At 49.5% G+C, this 15,675-nt stretch overlaps 1 protein-coding gene across 2 annotated transcripts in view; it reads left to right on the plus strand.

The window, feature by feature from the left end:
- The window catches only part of Afap1l2 (actin filament associated protein 1 like 2), a 103,931-nt gene that overhangs the window by 56,733 nt on the left and 31,523 nt on the right, over positions 1 to 15,675 (plus strand). For both annotated transcript variants that reach the window (XM_041661749.1, XM_041661750.1), the window contains exons 2-4: positions 6,715 to 6,843; positions 13,619 to 13,693; positions 14,840 to 14,934. In XM_041661749.1, coding sequence (XP_041517683.1) covers positions 6,715 to 6,843; positions 13,619 to 13,693; positions 14,840 to 14,934 — 299 coding nt within the window. The remainder of the gene's footprint in view (positions 1 to 6,714; positions 6,844 to 13,618; positions 13,694 to 14,839; positions 14,935 to 15,675) is intronic.

The raw sequence follows: 15,675 nt of genomic DNA on the forward strand, positions 1-15,675 counted from the left end.
TGGCATGTGAGTCTTACCTCCCTAAAGTATCTCTGTTAGAAAATAACCCCACACACCCCCAATGAGTGCATGAACAGAAGGTAATTAAGCCATAGAATAGGAATGCATTTTCATAAGAAGAGAGTGTTCACACCTCTCGTAACATGGAACCTTGAAAGCATCGTGCTCAGTAAAATAAGGCAGACACCAGGCCACCTGTCACCTGATTCCGCTCACAGGACATATCGAGAACAGGCCAACCACAGAGATGGAGCAGGTTAGTGTCGGGGGCTGTGGGAAATGACTGCGGAGTGGGATTCTGCTGGGGGGGGGGGGTGCTAAGCTCTGGGATTAGAGACCAGTACAGTCACACAGCTTTGCGTGTTTTCATAGCACAGGACTATAAACTGTGAAACAGTCAATGGTGGGTGTGTGCATGGGCATGCATGTGTCCACCACTGTATGAAAGAAAGAAAGGAATCCTACTTCCTATTAAGGGGCGTACACACAGTAGATCCATTCTTGGCACTTTTGAAGAAATGGGTCATTTGGACTTTGATCTCTGTCCTCCAGTTGGGTGAAGGGGTGTTTTTTTCTGGGTGCTGATCCTACAGACCTGAGGTCCTTTGCCCACAGGGAACCTGTACGTTATTTTCAGCCTCACCGTCACCTCTGTACAGTGCCATTGCTTCTCACTGAGTCCTTCCTGACAATCCTGACTCCTGGTGGCCCCCAGCAGCTGCATTCTTGAGGATGCCGTGCCTGGTGGCGTGGTCTTGAGACCCTTCTGGGAGAAGAGGAGGGGATGTGTGTGTGCACATCTTTCCGGAATATGGATTTTATAAAGAACAGGTCTGCTTAGTCTGGTGTTTGAAAGGAAAATCAGGCTGGAACAGGGCTCTCCAGAAGTCCAGCTGTGTAAATAAAAGTACGCCTGAGACTACAGGGGACGTGAAGCTGGCCTGCTTGGTGTGCAGGAGAGAACTTACCGCTGGGAACCTAGTGACTGCCCAGGATGAGCCAAGCTGGCATGGGGGGGGGGGTGTCCTGAGGAGGACCTAGTGACTGCCCAGGGTGAGCCAAGCTGTGGGGGGGGGGGTCCTGAGGAGGACCTAGTGACTGCCCAGGGTGAGCCAAGCTGGGGGGGGTGTCCTGAGGAGGACCTAGTGACTGCCCAGGGTGAGCCAAGCTGGGGGGGGTGTCCTGAGGAGGACCTAGTGACTGCCCAGGGTGAGCCAAGCTGTGGGGGGGGGGGGTCCTGAGGAGGACCTAGTGACTGCCCAGGGTGAGCCAAGCTGGGGGGGGTGTCCTGAGGAGGACCTAGTGACTGCCCAGGGTGAGCCAAGCTGGGGGGGGGGGTCCTGAGGAGGACCTAGTGACTGCCCAGGGTGAGCCAAGCTGTGGGGGGAATCCTGAGGAGGACCTAGTGACTGCCCAGGGTGAGCCAAGCTGTGGGGGAAGTCCTGAGGAGGACCTAGTGACTGCCCAGGGTGAGCCAAGCTGGGGGGGGGGTCCTGAGGAGGACCTAGTGACTGCCCAGGGTGAGCCAAGCTGTGGGGGGAATCCTGAGGAGGACCTAGTGACTGCCCAGGGTGAGCCAAGCTGTGGGGGAAGTCCTGAGGAGGACCCTAGTGACTGCTCAGGGTGAGCCAAGCTTGGGGGGGGGGTCCTGAGGAGGACCTAGTGACTGCCCAGGGTGAGCCAAGCTGTGGGGGGGGGGGGGTCCTGAGGAGGAGGCCAATGAATCGGGCAGTTACACAGTCTCTCTCTGCGTGGGCCTTGGAAGTCCCAAACAAGAATCTGATTGATGATTTGTCACCCCAAGCAGACAACCCTGAACTTTAACAGAGCCAAGATGGAAAGCCCACACAAGGGCCTACAGTTTCCAGAATGAACTGCCTTCTTATTTTCCCCCTCTATCCACTGAAGACAAGGAAGAAACCAAAGTGAAAGCGTGGGGGATGGAGGAGGCGAAGGGAAATATGATGAGCAGGGCCCCTGAACTCAATGGGACAGCCACATTCCTCTGAGGGGTGGCCTGCCCTTCGGAGCCTGGGGGCTGAAGAATGTCACAGGGGTTGGTGCAAATTGGCACACCGCCTCTGTTGATTGTTATTCCCAAGAGCCTGTAGCCAGAGCCCTGAAGGATGTCTGGAGAGGACAGCTGCCTCTTGGGCCCTTGGTACCTTGCTGGATGTCTGTTATCTGTTATGTTCACCTTTCTCATTAACTTAGTAAGACTTGGAATCACCATGGAAACAGTCCTCTGGGTACCTATCAGGGCAGCTCCAGAATGGTTTAACTGGGCAAGGGAGATTCACCCTAAATGTTAATCTGGTTTCACCTCGTATGCTCAGCAGATAACCCCGGCGGTGATGAGGACCCTTCTGAGCCACTTCTGTCTCCCTGGGGCCAGGCACACTCTTTGGCTTAGTTTGCATTTGCTGTGTGAGACGTAAACAAAGATCGTTTTCCAGAAATCGGGAGGCTTTTGGGAAAGGACGAGGAAGTGAGGAGGAAGTGAGGAGGCACTTCCAGCAGCATCCTTCTTCCTCTTTGGGACATTCTGAAGTGGTGGCAGGGGCCTGGCCTCTTTGAGAGGTCCAGAAGTTCAGGGAAAACACAACCTAGACCCCGGTTTCCTCCTGAGGCCCTTTCACTTTCCAAGTCCACCGTCCCTGTGCTCCTATCGTCCTCCGTGTAGTTTTGGCAGATAGGAAGCCTGTGAATGGCTATTCAAAACACAACGACCCCACCGCAAAGGCTGGCATTCTGGGGACCGATTCTGTCTTTTCACGCATACATCAACCCTGGTAAAGAACTTGTTAGCTTTATGGCAGGCCAGGTTGTGTGCTGACTGCTGGTGCTCCAGGTTAGGGGGTTGGATTAGAGGCATCCCTCTCTCATTTTATGTCACATAAGAGCTGTCATTGTCCCCCCCTCCCCATTAATTTCACTTCAGCCATTGCCAGAGCTGTTTTACCCTGTCCGTCTGCCTGGGTCCTGCAACGCCTCACCTTGAATGAGAAAGTTGTTAACTCCCAAATTTAGTAAGCCTGGGGACAACTTTAGTAAGGTGGAGGCTCCAGAAGAGATGGCCCCCTGGCTCTGATGTTAAGTCTTGCCTAGTGATGGGACCGCCAGGATCATGGGTCCATCCTCTAGGGATGCTTCCCGTCCCTTCTGGTGATGAGTCTCCTTTAATCAGAAAGCTCGTGTCCCACTTTCTTGGGTAGACGTTTGACTACCTGGGCGCCCTTGTTCTCTGCGCTGTCTTCTGATATGCCCAGTGCACTCTGCCTTTCACACTCCCTGGTTACTTTGAACCTGCCCGATATGTCTGTAGGTCTGATAAGCCATGCCAGGAAGGCAGGAGAAGCAGGGGCAGGGGGAGAGACAGACTTCCAGCAACAATTCACTGCCTCCACGTGGTTTTAAAGCATGGCTCAAGCCAGCCCTGGTTGATACCAGCCTATACAAGCCCAGGTACTACTCCAGAAGCTAAGTTAGGAGGATTTCAAGTCTGAGACAGCCTGGACAGTGCAGTGGGTTCAGGGTCAACCAGGGCAATTTAGTGAGACCCTGTCTCAAAAAGTCAAAAGAGGCAGGGAGAGAATTCAGTTGGTAGAATGATGGCTTGTCATGTGAGAAGCTCTGGGTTCAATCCCTGCAATGAAACATTGATAATGATGATGGTGATGGTGGTGGTGGTGACGATGGTAGTGATGATAATGGTGGTGAAGGTGGTGGTGGTGATGGTGGTGGTGGTGGCGAAGGTGAAGGTGGTAATGGTAGTGATGATAATGATGGTGGCAGTGATGCTATTGATGGTGGTGATGATAATGGTGGTGATGGTAGTAGTGATGGTGGTGGTGATGGTGGTGATAATAATGGTGGTGAAGGTGGTGATGGTAGTGATGATAATGGTGGTGGTATTGATTGATGGTGGTGATGATGGTGATGGTGGTGATGGTGGTGATGCTGGTGATGGTGATGATAAACTGGTCCACGAAAGGAGGAAACTGAGGCTAAACACAAGGAAAGCAAGCACCAACACAGGTTCCCAGTGGTGGGTAATCTGCCAGGGTCCAGGTTTTAGAACAGCCCATTCAGTTGAACTTGTAAGTTGGCTTCAGTCAGACCAGTTAGGAAAATTATAAATTAGAAAAGGCATAGAGGGCATAGCTCAGAACAGTACTGGCCCCGCACATGTGAGACATATATACATGTGTGTCTGCATGGATGTATCTGTGTATGCATGTATGGAAAACCAAGCTAGAAAGGCAGAACAGATCCCTTGGAGAAGCCTGTCTGTTCCAGTGTTTCAGTGAGGTGGGATAGGCCAGGTACTGGGTTTTCAGAGCCAGGAATTCATTTTCTTGCAGTCTGGCCCTGACGTGCTGTGCGTAAGTGGGTGAATTTGTTTTTACTTCATTCTCTCACTTAGTCAATACTGGACATTTTGTGGGCGCCGTGGAGGTGCAAGCTAAATGCAGAGTCCTTTGTTGGAGGGTGTACATACACGGGGCCACAGGCAGCAACAGTGTGACCCAGACAGCATAATAAGAGGGTACTGTAAGCTTCTGATTGCCACTATGACAAATTACCAACCTCAGGGACTCACGGCAACACAAATTCATTAACTTGTAGTCCTAGAGTAACAAAACATCCACTGAACCCTGATCCTCCCAGAGATGATCCATCCCCTCCCCTTTTCCATCACACAGGGTTCTCTTGCATTTCCTGGCTGATGGTTTCCTATTATAACCTCAGAGACGGTATTGTGGCAACTTTACTCCTCCTGGCTCCTGCCCTGACCTCCCGTCTTCTCTCCTTGGCTCTCACTCTTTCCTCTTTTCAGTGCACTCGTGATGGCTGGGACTCACCTGGAGAGCCCGGGAGCAGCATCTCCATCCTCCAGTCCCATCTGTGGAGTCCCTTTTGCTGTGCAGAGCAGTAGAGATGTCTTTTGGACCATGATTTAGCCTTCCTAGAAGCTGAGTTGGTGGCATGAGGTTATCTTCCCAAGGAGCCTGGTTGTTTTAGAGGCTAGCCAGGGTGCTGGGACGGATGCTGTGGAGAGCAAGGCCTGGCAATGGACAGCATTTAGACAGAAGAGGCACTCACTATAATGTGTGAACCCCCAAGATGGTGGGGTGGGGTGCATAGATTTGGCCAAAGAGTACGGCAACAACTGTGGTGGGTGTCCCTGTAAGACTCTGGGGAGAGGGCTGGAGAGATGGCTCAGAGGTTAAGACTCTGGGGAGAGGCAAATCAGGAAGAGTTCTTTGTTGTAGCCATCCGTGAGCAGGTTTGTAGTGATTTAGAGAGCTGTGTGTTCCAAACTAAGATTCACTTTATAGTTGTAGCATCTTCAGTGATGGAAGAACTTCTTTCCTCCTTTTTAACTGAAAAATCTTTTTCATATGTTATAACTCTGATCATAGTTTCCCTTCATCTCCTCCTGGGCCCTCCTACCTCCCCGCACATCCAACTCCTTGTCTGCCTTCTCTCTCTCTTTAGCAAACAGACAGACAAAAGCAAACCAGAATTAAAAAAAACAAATAAAAAGCACAAGAAACTCCCCCCACACACACTTGCACACACAGACACACTCATACACACACACACTAGGTGCACACACAAACAAAACCCATAAAAACACAAAATCAAAGTCGGAAGTCATGCTATACGAGCAGTAAGCTGAAGCCTGCCTAAACAAAGCAATATGAGACAAAACAAAAACAAAGCATTGACAGAAACACCACTGAGTTTGTGTTGAGTTAGCCGTCTACTGCTGAGCGTGGGGCCTGCCTCTAAGTGAGACTCCATTACAGAAAACCAATTTTTCCTTTGTAAGCTGTTGTCGACTGAAGCTAGCTTCTTGGTTAGGGATGGGAGCTCGTGTTTACTACCCCCTCAGCACAGGGACTCTGTCAGGCTTAGACCTGTACAGGCCCTGTGCATGCTGCCACAGACAGACTCTATGAGTTCATATGTGTATGAGTCCTGTGTGTCTGGAAGACACTCTTTCCTTGGAGTCGTCCATCCCCTTTGGTTCTTCCAGTCTTTCTGACCCCCTCTTCCGCATTGCTCTCTGAGCCCTAAGGGAGGGGTTTGAAGAAGGCATCCCATTTCGTACTACTTATTTCAAAGTCTCACTCTGCTGTGGGTCTCTGTATCACCTCTCATCTGCGGGGGGAAGCTTCTCTGGTGATGACTGGATGGGGCACTGGTCTACGGGCATAGTGGAATACCGTTAGGGGTCATGTCATTACTGAGCTCCTTTAGCAGAACAATAGTATTTGGTTTGATGGAAGAACTTTTAAAAAGAAAGCATTTATCTAAATGACTTGAGAAGGTGAAATTGCAAGACCATTGTCCCTTGGGAGAAAGATGAGAACCCTAAGCACAGCTGGGCCATAGCTCAGCAGCCAGCAAGGTCTTTGGAGGGCGAGTTCTCTTCCTTGTTAACCGTGAAGGCCGGCATCGGTGATGGAGGAGATACCCAGCCAGGCCACCACCACTTCGCCAGCAAGTGGTAGGCCTGTGACTCCTTTGGGGTTGTCTGTCTCAAATTCAAGGACCTGCTTTTCTCCCATGAAGACTCTGAAGCCGAGAATGCCCTTCTCAAGCCTCACAGGAGCCTCCGGCTGGGACCACAGGTCCTCGGTGGGTGTTGCTGGGTCTGTGGAGAGGCCGTCCCTGAACACTTTCTCCTGTGTTTGTCTCTAGCCCTGGAGCAGCTGCTGACAGAGCTGGATGACTTCCTCAAGGTTCTAGACCAGGAGAACCTGAGCAGCGCAGCCTTGGTGAGGAAGAGTGGCCTGGCGGAGCTCCTGCGGCTTTACACCAAGAGCAGTAGTAAGTGTGGTCCTGGGGCCTCGGGTACCCGCAGAGTGCTTGTCTGACCAGGCTGTCGTAGCGCAGTGTCATGGGGGCCTTTCATAGCACACCTTCATTTTCTCACATCTCCAGAGACCAGCTACCTGAGAGCCAGGAGTGTTGGGACCATTTGGAGCCCTGGCCTCCAGCTGCTCTTCCCTGCTAGAGATCTTTACTTTCCTTCTGATTTGAGTTACTGAAAGCTGTGTCAAAGTTGTTTACCAGCTCTGCTTCACGAGCACGTGTTGCCTTGCCTTGAGGATCAGAGGATAAGGTTTTCACCTGTTGGCCCACCTGACTGTTGGGTCTATAAGCCTCCGTGGTACTATTGAATAAAGGGCTTCTTACCAGTGACTAGAGGTCCATGTCTCTGTCTCTCTGTGTGTGTTTGTGTGTTTCAACCTCCAGTCCCTTCCCTGAAGCTCACAAACTGTATGGTAGCGCATAGAGCGCAGACAGGTGGTGTGCGCTGCACAGGAATCAGCAAAGCGCCTCTTTCTGCGGACTTTTCCCTGGCATATCCTCACAAGGCCACCTCTGTGTGTGTGTCTTCTAATCTTATCTTGTTAGGACTCTAGCCACACGAACTAGGATCACCCTGGCACCTTAGTTTTAGGCTCTCTGTCCAAATAAAAGTTCTGAAAGCCCAGAGATTAGGGTTTGCTATATGAATGGACACAGCTGAGCTCATAACAGTGGTCCATGGCAACCTGACTTGGCTGGGAACCCTCTTCACACTCCACATGCGGGGGGAGTGGGATTTTAAGTGGAGCATGTCCAAAGTCCTCTCTCCCTACTGGTTAAAAGAGAGAAGACAGGAAGTTGTTAAGAATGCCCAGGGCTTTCTTGGGTAACTGGAGGTTGTTATGAATACTTAGGGTTTTTGTGCTGCCCACGGAAGCTGCACTTGTATGAATTCATTTCTTCATGACAACTCTATGCGGTTGGTGCTATTCCCACACAGGGAACTCAGGCTGTGGAGTATAAATACCTTGACTAGTATTATGTAGCCTGAGGGGGAGAAGAAAATATAATTTTAAGATTGTAAATTGCAGAATCATGAGTTCATAATTTTTCCATTTTTTGTGGTACAATTTACATACAATAAAGTGCACAGACCTTAAACATGCAATTCAGCAACTTTTGATAATTGTATACACCAGGGTAGCCCCTATCTAAAACTATACAGGATACTCCAGAGAATTCTCTCTTCTGGGCTGGGAAGATGGCTCAGTCAGTAACATTCTTGCAGTACAAACTTCGGAAGACCTGAGTTTGATCCCCAACACCCACAAAGCCAGACCCTTCACAGGCACCTGTATTCCCACAGGGAGGTGGAGGTGGGCAGATCTTCATAGGGTGCTGGGCAAGAAAAGCAGGTGGGAAAGATACCCAGCGTCAACCTCTGGCTTCCACGTGTACCTGCACAGGTGAGCCCGCTCACACGCAAACATAGCCACATTGTGTACATGCACGTACAAATAGAAGAGGACTCACACACAAACGCACAGACACTTGCAACAAAAGCCAAAGAGTGATGAAGGACCAACATTTCTAGTTGACCTCTGACCCCCACATGCATGTGCACATACAGTTGTTTTTCTTAAATCCAACCTTGCTCTGTTTTCTCTAATCTCCTTCCCATCTCCACTCCAAGGTAGGCCTTGCTTAAGAAGGTATCTGTTCTGGAACTGTGTGTAAATGCCATCATTCTGTGTCTACTGTGGCCCCCTTTGGAGACTCACTGGAGCCTTAGGTGTGCCTGTAGTTGGTTCCTTTCATCTCTGGAGTGGTCTACCTGTATTTACTTGTTTATGTCTGCGTGGGGAGTTCACGTTTTCTCAGTGGTGAAGCTGGAAGGCTGCCATGAATGCGCCTGTGCAATTCTTTCAGACAGGTGGTTTCCTTTGTAGTAAATTCAGAATTGCTTTTAGAAGAAAAGCTTTGTGAAATCCTGGCAGCGGAGTCCAGCTGAATTTTATGCCCATGTTTGTGACTAGATCCTGTGTGAGGATGGTGAGAGCCATCAGAGGGTATCAGATCCATCTGCCTCTCAGCAGGAGTGGCCACTATCCCTGCCAAGGGAGGGAAGTATTAACCTGCTTCAGTTGTCACAGTCCAGAGTGCTCCCTAAATCTAGCCTGAATCTCAGGCTGTTCTTTGGGGCTCCCTTCCCCTGGTTCCCAGTAGAAAGTGTCTTCCCTGTGTGGCAGTAATGAAGTTGAAGTGTGTTCCTAGATTCCTGAAGCCATTCCCTTCTGGAGGAAGCATCCTGGATACCCACGCCCCATCGTCATCAAGGGCCTGCCTTCCCCTCTCCAGGACACTGCACAGTTCCCAGGCTCTTAGCTTTGTATCCGCGTCTGCCAGGCTGCACATCAAAGCAGCACTGGTGGGAAACAGAGGGGAATCCACACTACAAAGAGGAAGGTTAGAGAGGGATGAGTCACCTCACAGAAGACTCATTGATGGGACCCTTCAAACGGCAGGCTCCCAGACCTTTAAAGATGCAACACTGTAACATTGTCATAAATCTGTAACATTGGAACATTGTTATAAAGCTGTAAGTTTGTAACATCCTTATAAAGACTGCCCCAGTGAGGAAGCCCGCTGTCATCTGGTGCCAGTGTGCAGGCAGTACCTTCTGCTCCCAATCCCTTTTGCCTTAGTTCCCTGGAGGGTGGTTTTTATCTCTCTGACTTTCCAAACTCTTGGCCTCTGCTACAGATTGATGGTGGGGAGCTATGGAGATCTGATCAGGTGCCCCAGTGTGAACACCGCCAGAGATCCCCAAGTCCATAGATGACTGTGTTCAACCATGTGGAGTCTTGTGACCCCCCCCCCCTTGAGATTCTCGGGGCTGACATGCATGTATTGGTTGCTACTATACACATCTGCAAACTATGCCTCCTGGTCTTTGCATTGCTAGACTACGGGGAATTAACACATATGGTACCAATGGTTTTCTAGGACAGTGTGAATGTGTGCAGTGACTCAGATTATGCCATTTAATCCTTAGCTCATAGTTGTAAGGGAGTTGGTGTTAATGCCATTAATCAGTGACATGACCAGGGCTCGGCAAGTCACTTGCCCAGAGGGCTCCAGCTGTGAAGACTGGAGCCAGAGCAGGCAGACCTAACCTCTGTATTCTCTCTCCAGTCGTCACCTGGATTAAATGTGCCACCCAAGACTGAATCCCGAAACACTCCCATTATACTGTCTGTCTTTCTCTTACCCCCCCCCCATGCCTCACTGTACCTCCACAGACTCAGCTCTCTCTCTGTGAGGAGAGACGCTCTGTTCATTGTGGTCCTCACATGTGGGATGAAGAATGAGAGGGTATGTGTGTGGGCGGGAGTGTGTGTGTGTGCATGCATGTGTGTGTGTGTTGTATCCATGTCCATGTGAGCACACATGAGTCTGTCTATATTCGTGTCCATAAGAGCACATGTGTGTGCACCGGTGTGAGTAACTTCATACTTTTCAATGGGATCATCTTTCTGAGTTTTCTGAGTTTTTATTTTTAAATTGATAGGCCCTGTTTTTAACTGATGACAGGGCACAGATCGAATACTCTTCTAGCGGGGACTTGGCAGCCTGTGGTATGCCATGCCTTTGTCAGCTAGAAGCATGTTCCCCTGCTTAAGAATGTTCCGGTGGTTGCTCCTGTGAGAAGGACATTGCACATGCTCTGCCCATTCAGCTGTAGCCAAGAGGGTCAGCCCTTCCTCCCTCCCTTGCCCCAGTTCTGTGAGAAGTGCTACTTACCCTGCAGATGAAGGGTCTCCTGGCCCCCTATTGATAGGCATTTCAGTTACAGTGCTTCAAACCAGACCAAAGGCTTCAGACAATATTACAATGAGCAATTTCAAGTAAGATTCTGTTTGTGTCTGGAGCACGTCTGTCAGACAGATTTCTAACTGTGGAAAGGCTAGAACAAAGGACATGATGGTGTAAACTTGCCTTCCAGAATCAAATTCACGTGACTGTCAATTCCCAGTCTCTGGCAATCCATTTGGTTTTGCAGACTGGTGGCAAAGCCTTCTGAATTTGAGGAGTTGTGGTGCCCTTTTACCATTTCCTTATTTGGAGCCTTTAAGTTTCTTGCCTCTAATCTTTGTCAGCTAAAAGTTGATTTTACTTTTCCATATTCCCTAAATTTGAGTTCTGTTTGGTCAACGGGCAGGCTTTCATCTTGATGGCTTTCCGTCTGAGCAGAGAAGACGACCAAGGCTCAGAGATTAGGGGTTCTTTCCAGAAGTTGCCGCACACAGCATAGCTTGGCAGAGCTCTGTCTCTCATCTCTCTCCATCCCCATCACACCAGCAGAGACATCTGGACTGGGGCAATGTTGGTTACTGGTCCTGGCAAGGCTGGCCACTGAAATAGTGCCACTGTGACTGACAGCTAGAACCCATCTGGCCTCCTCCTGACCCTCTGGGCTCTCTAGCTTCTTTTGCAAGCCCTTGGCTGGAGTCAGCAGTCTATGGCCATGAAAGAGACTGCCATTGAATTGGATCCTTGGCAAAGGTTTGCACTGAGTCTATTGGCTCAGGAATACCGTCCAACCACAGGAATTTGCCAGCTGTGTGTCGCTAGGAAATGCAAATTAAGAGCCACAGAGGACCATCAAGAGGGTTCAAAAGAAGAGAAATCATGGAGGGTCTTCTCACCAGCTTCTGAGAATAGGTGCATAGGGGCTAGGAACCAGGCATGTGGCAGGACACTGGCACCCCCCTGCCAGCAGGCACCAATCAGAATGGTGCCTGACCATCAGTAATTTAAAACAGGACCTGGGTTGTAGTACTGAAAGTTTCAATCTGTAGGACAGAACAAAGTACTGGTGCTCTTCACTTCCTGTGCCCAGCCTTCTTGCCCTGAGTGGTTTGTTCATTCAGCTTCTCCTCCTCCAGCAGCCTAAGCTGATCCTTCTCCACCCTGGGCTTTGGGAGCTAAATGTCCAGGCCCTTAGCATGGTTTACTTTAATGCTAGACACTTCGGATTTTAGTCCATTCTGATGATTCATACTAGTGTGGGAAAGGCAGATAGGAAATATTTTACAACGCCAAGGGTCCAGAGACATCTTCAGTTTGTGGAATGCACCGTAGCTCTTTGAGGGATGAATGGCCTTTTGTTTACCCATTCTTGATGTGGGATTCCCCTCTGTAGATGAGCTGTTATTTCTCTTTATCAAGAGGTTTCTCCCTTTTAAACCAAATCTTACTTAATTTCCTGGTTTCCATTCTGAGGTCAACACATCTTTGAAATACACTGGCTGATTTAATTCAGAAGTTTTTTCTATTATCCAATGTCTCTCTGCAGTTAGATCATTAACAGTCAAACATTTTGAAGAATATACACAATACTATACATAATCCATACTCTCTGTGTGTATTCTATCTTTACCTGTCTTATTTTTTGCTCTATTACTTTTTAATATTTATTATCTTTACTCATTTATGACTGTACTCTTTTATATTACTTTCACTGTCTCTTTAAATGCTTTGTTTTTTTTTTCTTTTTTTTTTTTTCTTTTTTTTGGTTTTTCGAGACAGGGCTTCTCTGTGGTTTTGGAGCCTGTCCTGGAACTAGCTCTTGTAGACCAGGCTGGTCTCGAACTCACAGAGATCCGCCTGCCTCTGCCTCCCAAGTGCTGGGATTATTTTATTTTTTGAAAGCTATTTTTTTCTATAATTGCCTATACCCATTTTCTTTCTTTTCCTTAAGCCTCTGTACATTTTTTAAGACATTATGACCCATCTAGAGGTTTATTTTCATCTGAATATGTTTTTATTGTGGATCACTGCTCTAAACTGTTAAGCAGGCATGGCTAGCACCAGAGCTGCCGGCTGCTTTGGCTGTTGGCTCCACCCTGCTCGGCTTTCCAACACAGCAGAGATCTGTTTACTTCCAGCTCTGGGAGCCATGTTTACCACCCCACCTTTGGAAAGCAGGTGGCCCATACTGCCACCAAGTAAAGAAGCTGCTTTGGCCTACGGCAGGGCAGAATACAGGGAGGCTGGAATTCCAAGCCGAGATAGAGGAGGAAAGGAGGCAGAGTCAAGTAGACACCATGTAGCCGCCCAAGAAGAAAGATGCCAAAACTTTATCAGTAAGCCACAGTTGTGGCGATACATAGATGAACAGAAATGGGTTAATTTAAGATATAAGAGCTAGCTAGGAGTATGAGCTGTCAGCCGAGCAGTATTGTAATTAATGTAGTTTCTGTGTGATTATTTGGGTCTGGGTGGGCGGAAATGAAAACACAATCTCTGTTTACATATTCTATCCCTAAAGCTCTTCCCCCCTCTATCCTCCACCCTAGGGTAGAAAGCCAGAATCAGCATCTTGTCATTTCTACACTAGAAGTCTGCCACCTGTCTCTATGACTAACTCTACACAGCTTGAAATCCCAAATGCTCCTTTTTCGTGATTATTTGCTTGGTTTTATTTTACACATCTGGGTGGTTTGCCTATGTGTGTATGTACGTCACATATGTACCTGGTACCTACAGAAGCTAGCAGACGGTGTTGCAGCCCCTGGAACTGCAGATGCAGGTAGCTGTGAGCCACCGCGTAGGTGCTGATGACCGAACCCTGGTTATCTCTCTGCAAGAGCAGCAGCTGCTCTTGACCACTGAGCCATCGTGCCAACCCCGTGCCAAGTGCTCTCCCTGGGTCCTGAGCGTGCGAAGATACCTGGGGGCGAAACAAAGTCCCATGAAGCCACATCTCCTGCTTTTCCCTCTGCAGGTTCTGATGAGGAGTACATTTACATGAACAAAGTATCAGTCAACAGGGAGCAGAACTCAGCATCTTCACTTGAAGGTACAAGGCCCTGAGGGCTGCCGGGCTGCCTGGCTTCACCCATCCTCCTCACCTCCCTCCTAGCCGGTTCACAGACAGGCCCAGAGGTCTATTTTTGGAATCCATATTTTGGTGAATGGTATTTTGGGTTTATATATTTTTGGATGTTTCAATGGGGCCACCACCTTCTTGCCTATTGGACAAGGAATCTGCCCCTAAAATGTCTTGGCTTTTCCCAGCATCATCACAGGAAGAGGAAGTCATAATTCAGACATTCTAGGAGAGCGGCCGTGTGTGGCGCTGATCCCACGGTCCCAGCCTGCCTCTTTGGGTGAAAGTCTGCTTGAGGGAGGGAGGGAAGAGAAATGGTGGTGTCAGCAACTGTGATATTAAAAGATGAAGCTCACAGCGTACTCTCAGGCAGCATGGGTTCTCTCCTGGAAGGACTCGGGGCCTTGTCCCTGACACCTTACTCCTCTGCCTAAAGCATTTTCTCTTAGACCCTCTGGTGTGTGTGTGTGTGTGGCCAGAGCATTATAGAACATTTAGCAGCAGGGGTCACATGAAGTGTTTTCTATAATTCCCAAACAGAAAGACATGGAGAGAGTTGAGAAGGGGTTGCCCCAGAGACTCTGCAATATCCTGATAAAGGCTTTTCTTGGGGCCCTCAGCAAGCCTGCACTGTCTTGCTGGGCTGGTTGAACTGGAGAGCCTAACTTCTTTGGTGCGGTGCCCACACCCTTTCCCCACCCTCCCCCAAGACAAGTCAGGGTCTGAGAAGTTCATACAGTGCCGTGGCCACTCAAACTTCTGGGTAAATGGTGGGAGGAAAGAGCCATAATCACCAGGTCAGTGCTTTGTGTGGCTCAATATAGTGACAGCCAAGAAGCTGCCCTGCCCCCGAGGCTCTGTGGCTGGGCCATTTTTGAAAATGGGACAGGTAGGTGGCAGGTGCGGAACCTTCCAGAAACCTCACACTGACTACTTCTGAGGAATCTGTGTAGGGCCAGCCATTGCTATGTCCTATTCTTGGAGGAATTGCCTGCCTGGGTAATTAACACCTGCTCAAATAGAATACACAGGACAGGGCCAGGACAAGTGAGCAGACATCCCAAGTAATGAGAGCCTGCACCCCTCACTGAAGCCTTCTCCTCTTGCTGCCTACAGTGCCCGAAGAGCAGGGTCCACTGACCAATGGGGAGCCCAGCCGGCACTCCTCAGCCCCACAGAAGAGCCTTCCAGATCTTCCTCCACCCAAGACGGTGAGTGTCGAAGCAGGACTCCTGATCTACCTCCCGGCTGGAGCTCTCAGAGGTTGCATTTGTCCCCATGGGTGTCTATCAGTCCTCCAAGCATCTGACACATTCTGAGCACAGCTCGGGGAAGTTGGAACACAGGAAGCCTGGCCAGGATGCTCCAGGTGCTGTGAGCAATGTGCCTGCGGAGGCTTTGTCAAATGTTTTTGTCAAGGGTCACCTTGTACCTAACACTGCAGGGCCATAAACTGCTCTGGTCACCAGTCTGTGCATCTGTGGCCTTCTAAAAAGATAATTCTTAGCCAAGTGTGGTGGCTCATGCCTATAATTCCAGCACACAGGAGTCTCAGGGAGGAAGTTATTCATGAGTTCTAGGCTGGCCTGGGTTACAAGGGAGTTCCAGGTCAGCATGGCCTAAAAGTGAGACTTTGTCTCCAGTATAGAGAAGAGAAAAAGCGTGCTACATTGCACCTTATACTTGAGACCCACCGGTCTGTCTTGTAAAACTTGGATAGGGACGTCCTGTTCCCACCATGGTGCCCAGGTTCCACCTCCTGCCCAACAGCAGGGTGTGCAGCCTCCTCATGCTGACTTTTCACTCACTGCCCTGCTGCCCCGAGGTTGGCTCTGCCTCAAAGACTTTGTTCTCTCGGGCTACTGGCTTGTCTGTGACTGACCCCTCCTCTTCTCTCAGAAGCTCTTAGACTTTTCTGGTCTGGACAAAGAAGCCACTGTATTCCTGCTCTG

This window comes from Microtus oregoni, unplaced genomic scaffold, assembly GCF_018167655.1.
Source record: "Microtus oregoni isolate MIOR12 unplaced genomic scaffold, Mior012 000012F_ref0000307, whole genome shotgun sequence".
In the NCBI taxonomy this organism is placed as follows: domain Eukaryota; kingdom Metazoa; phylum Chordata; class Mammalia; order Rodentia; family Cricetidae; genus Microtus; species Microtus oregoni.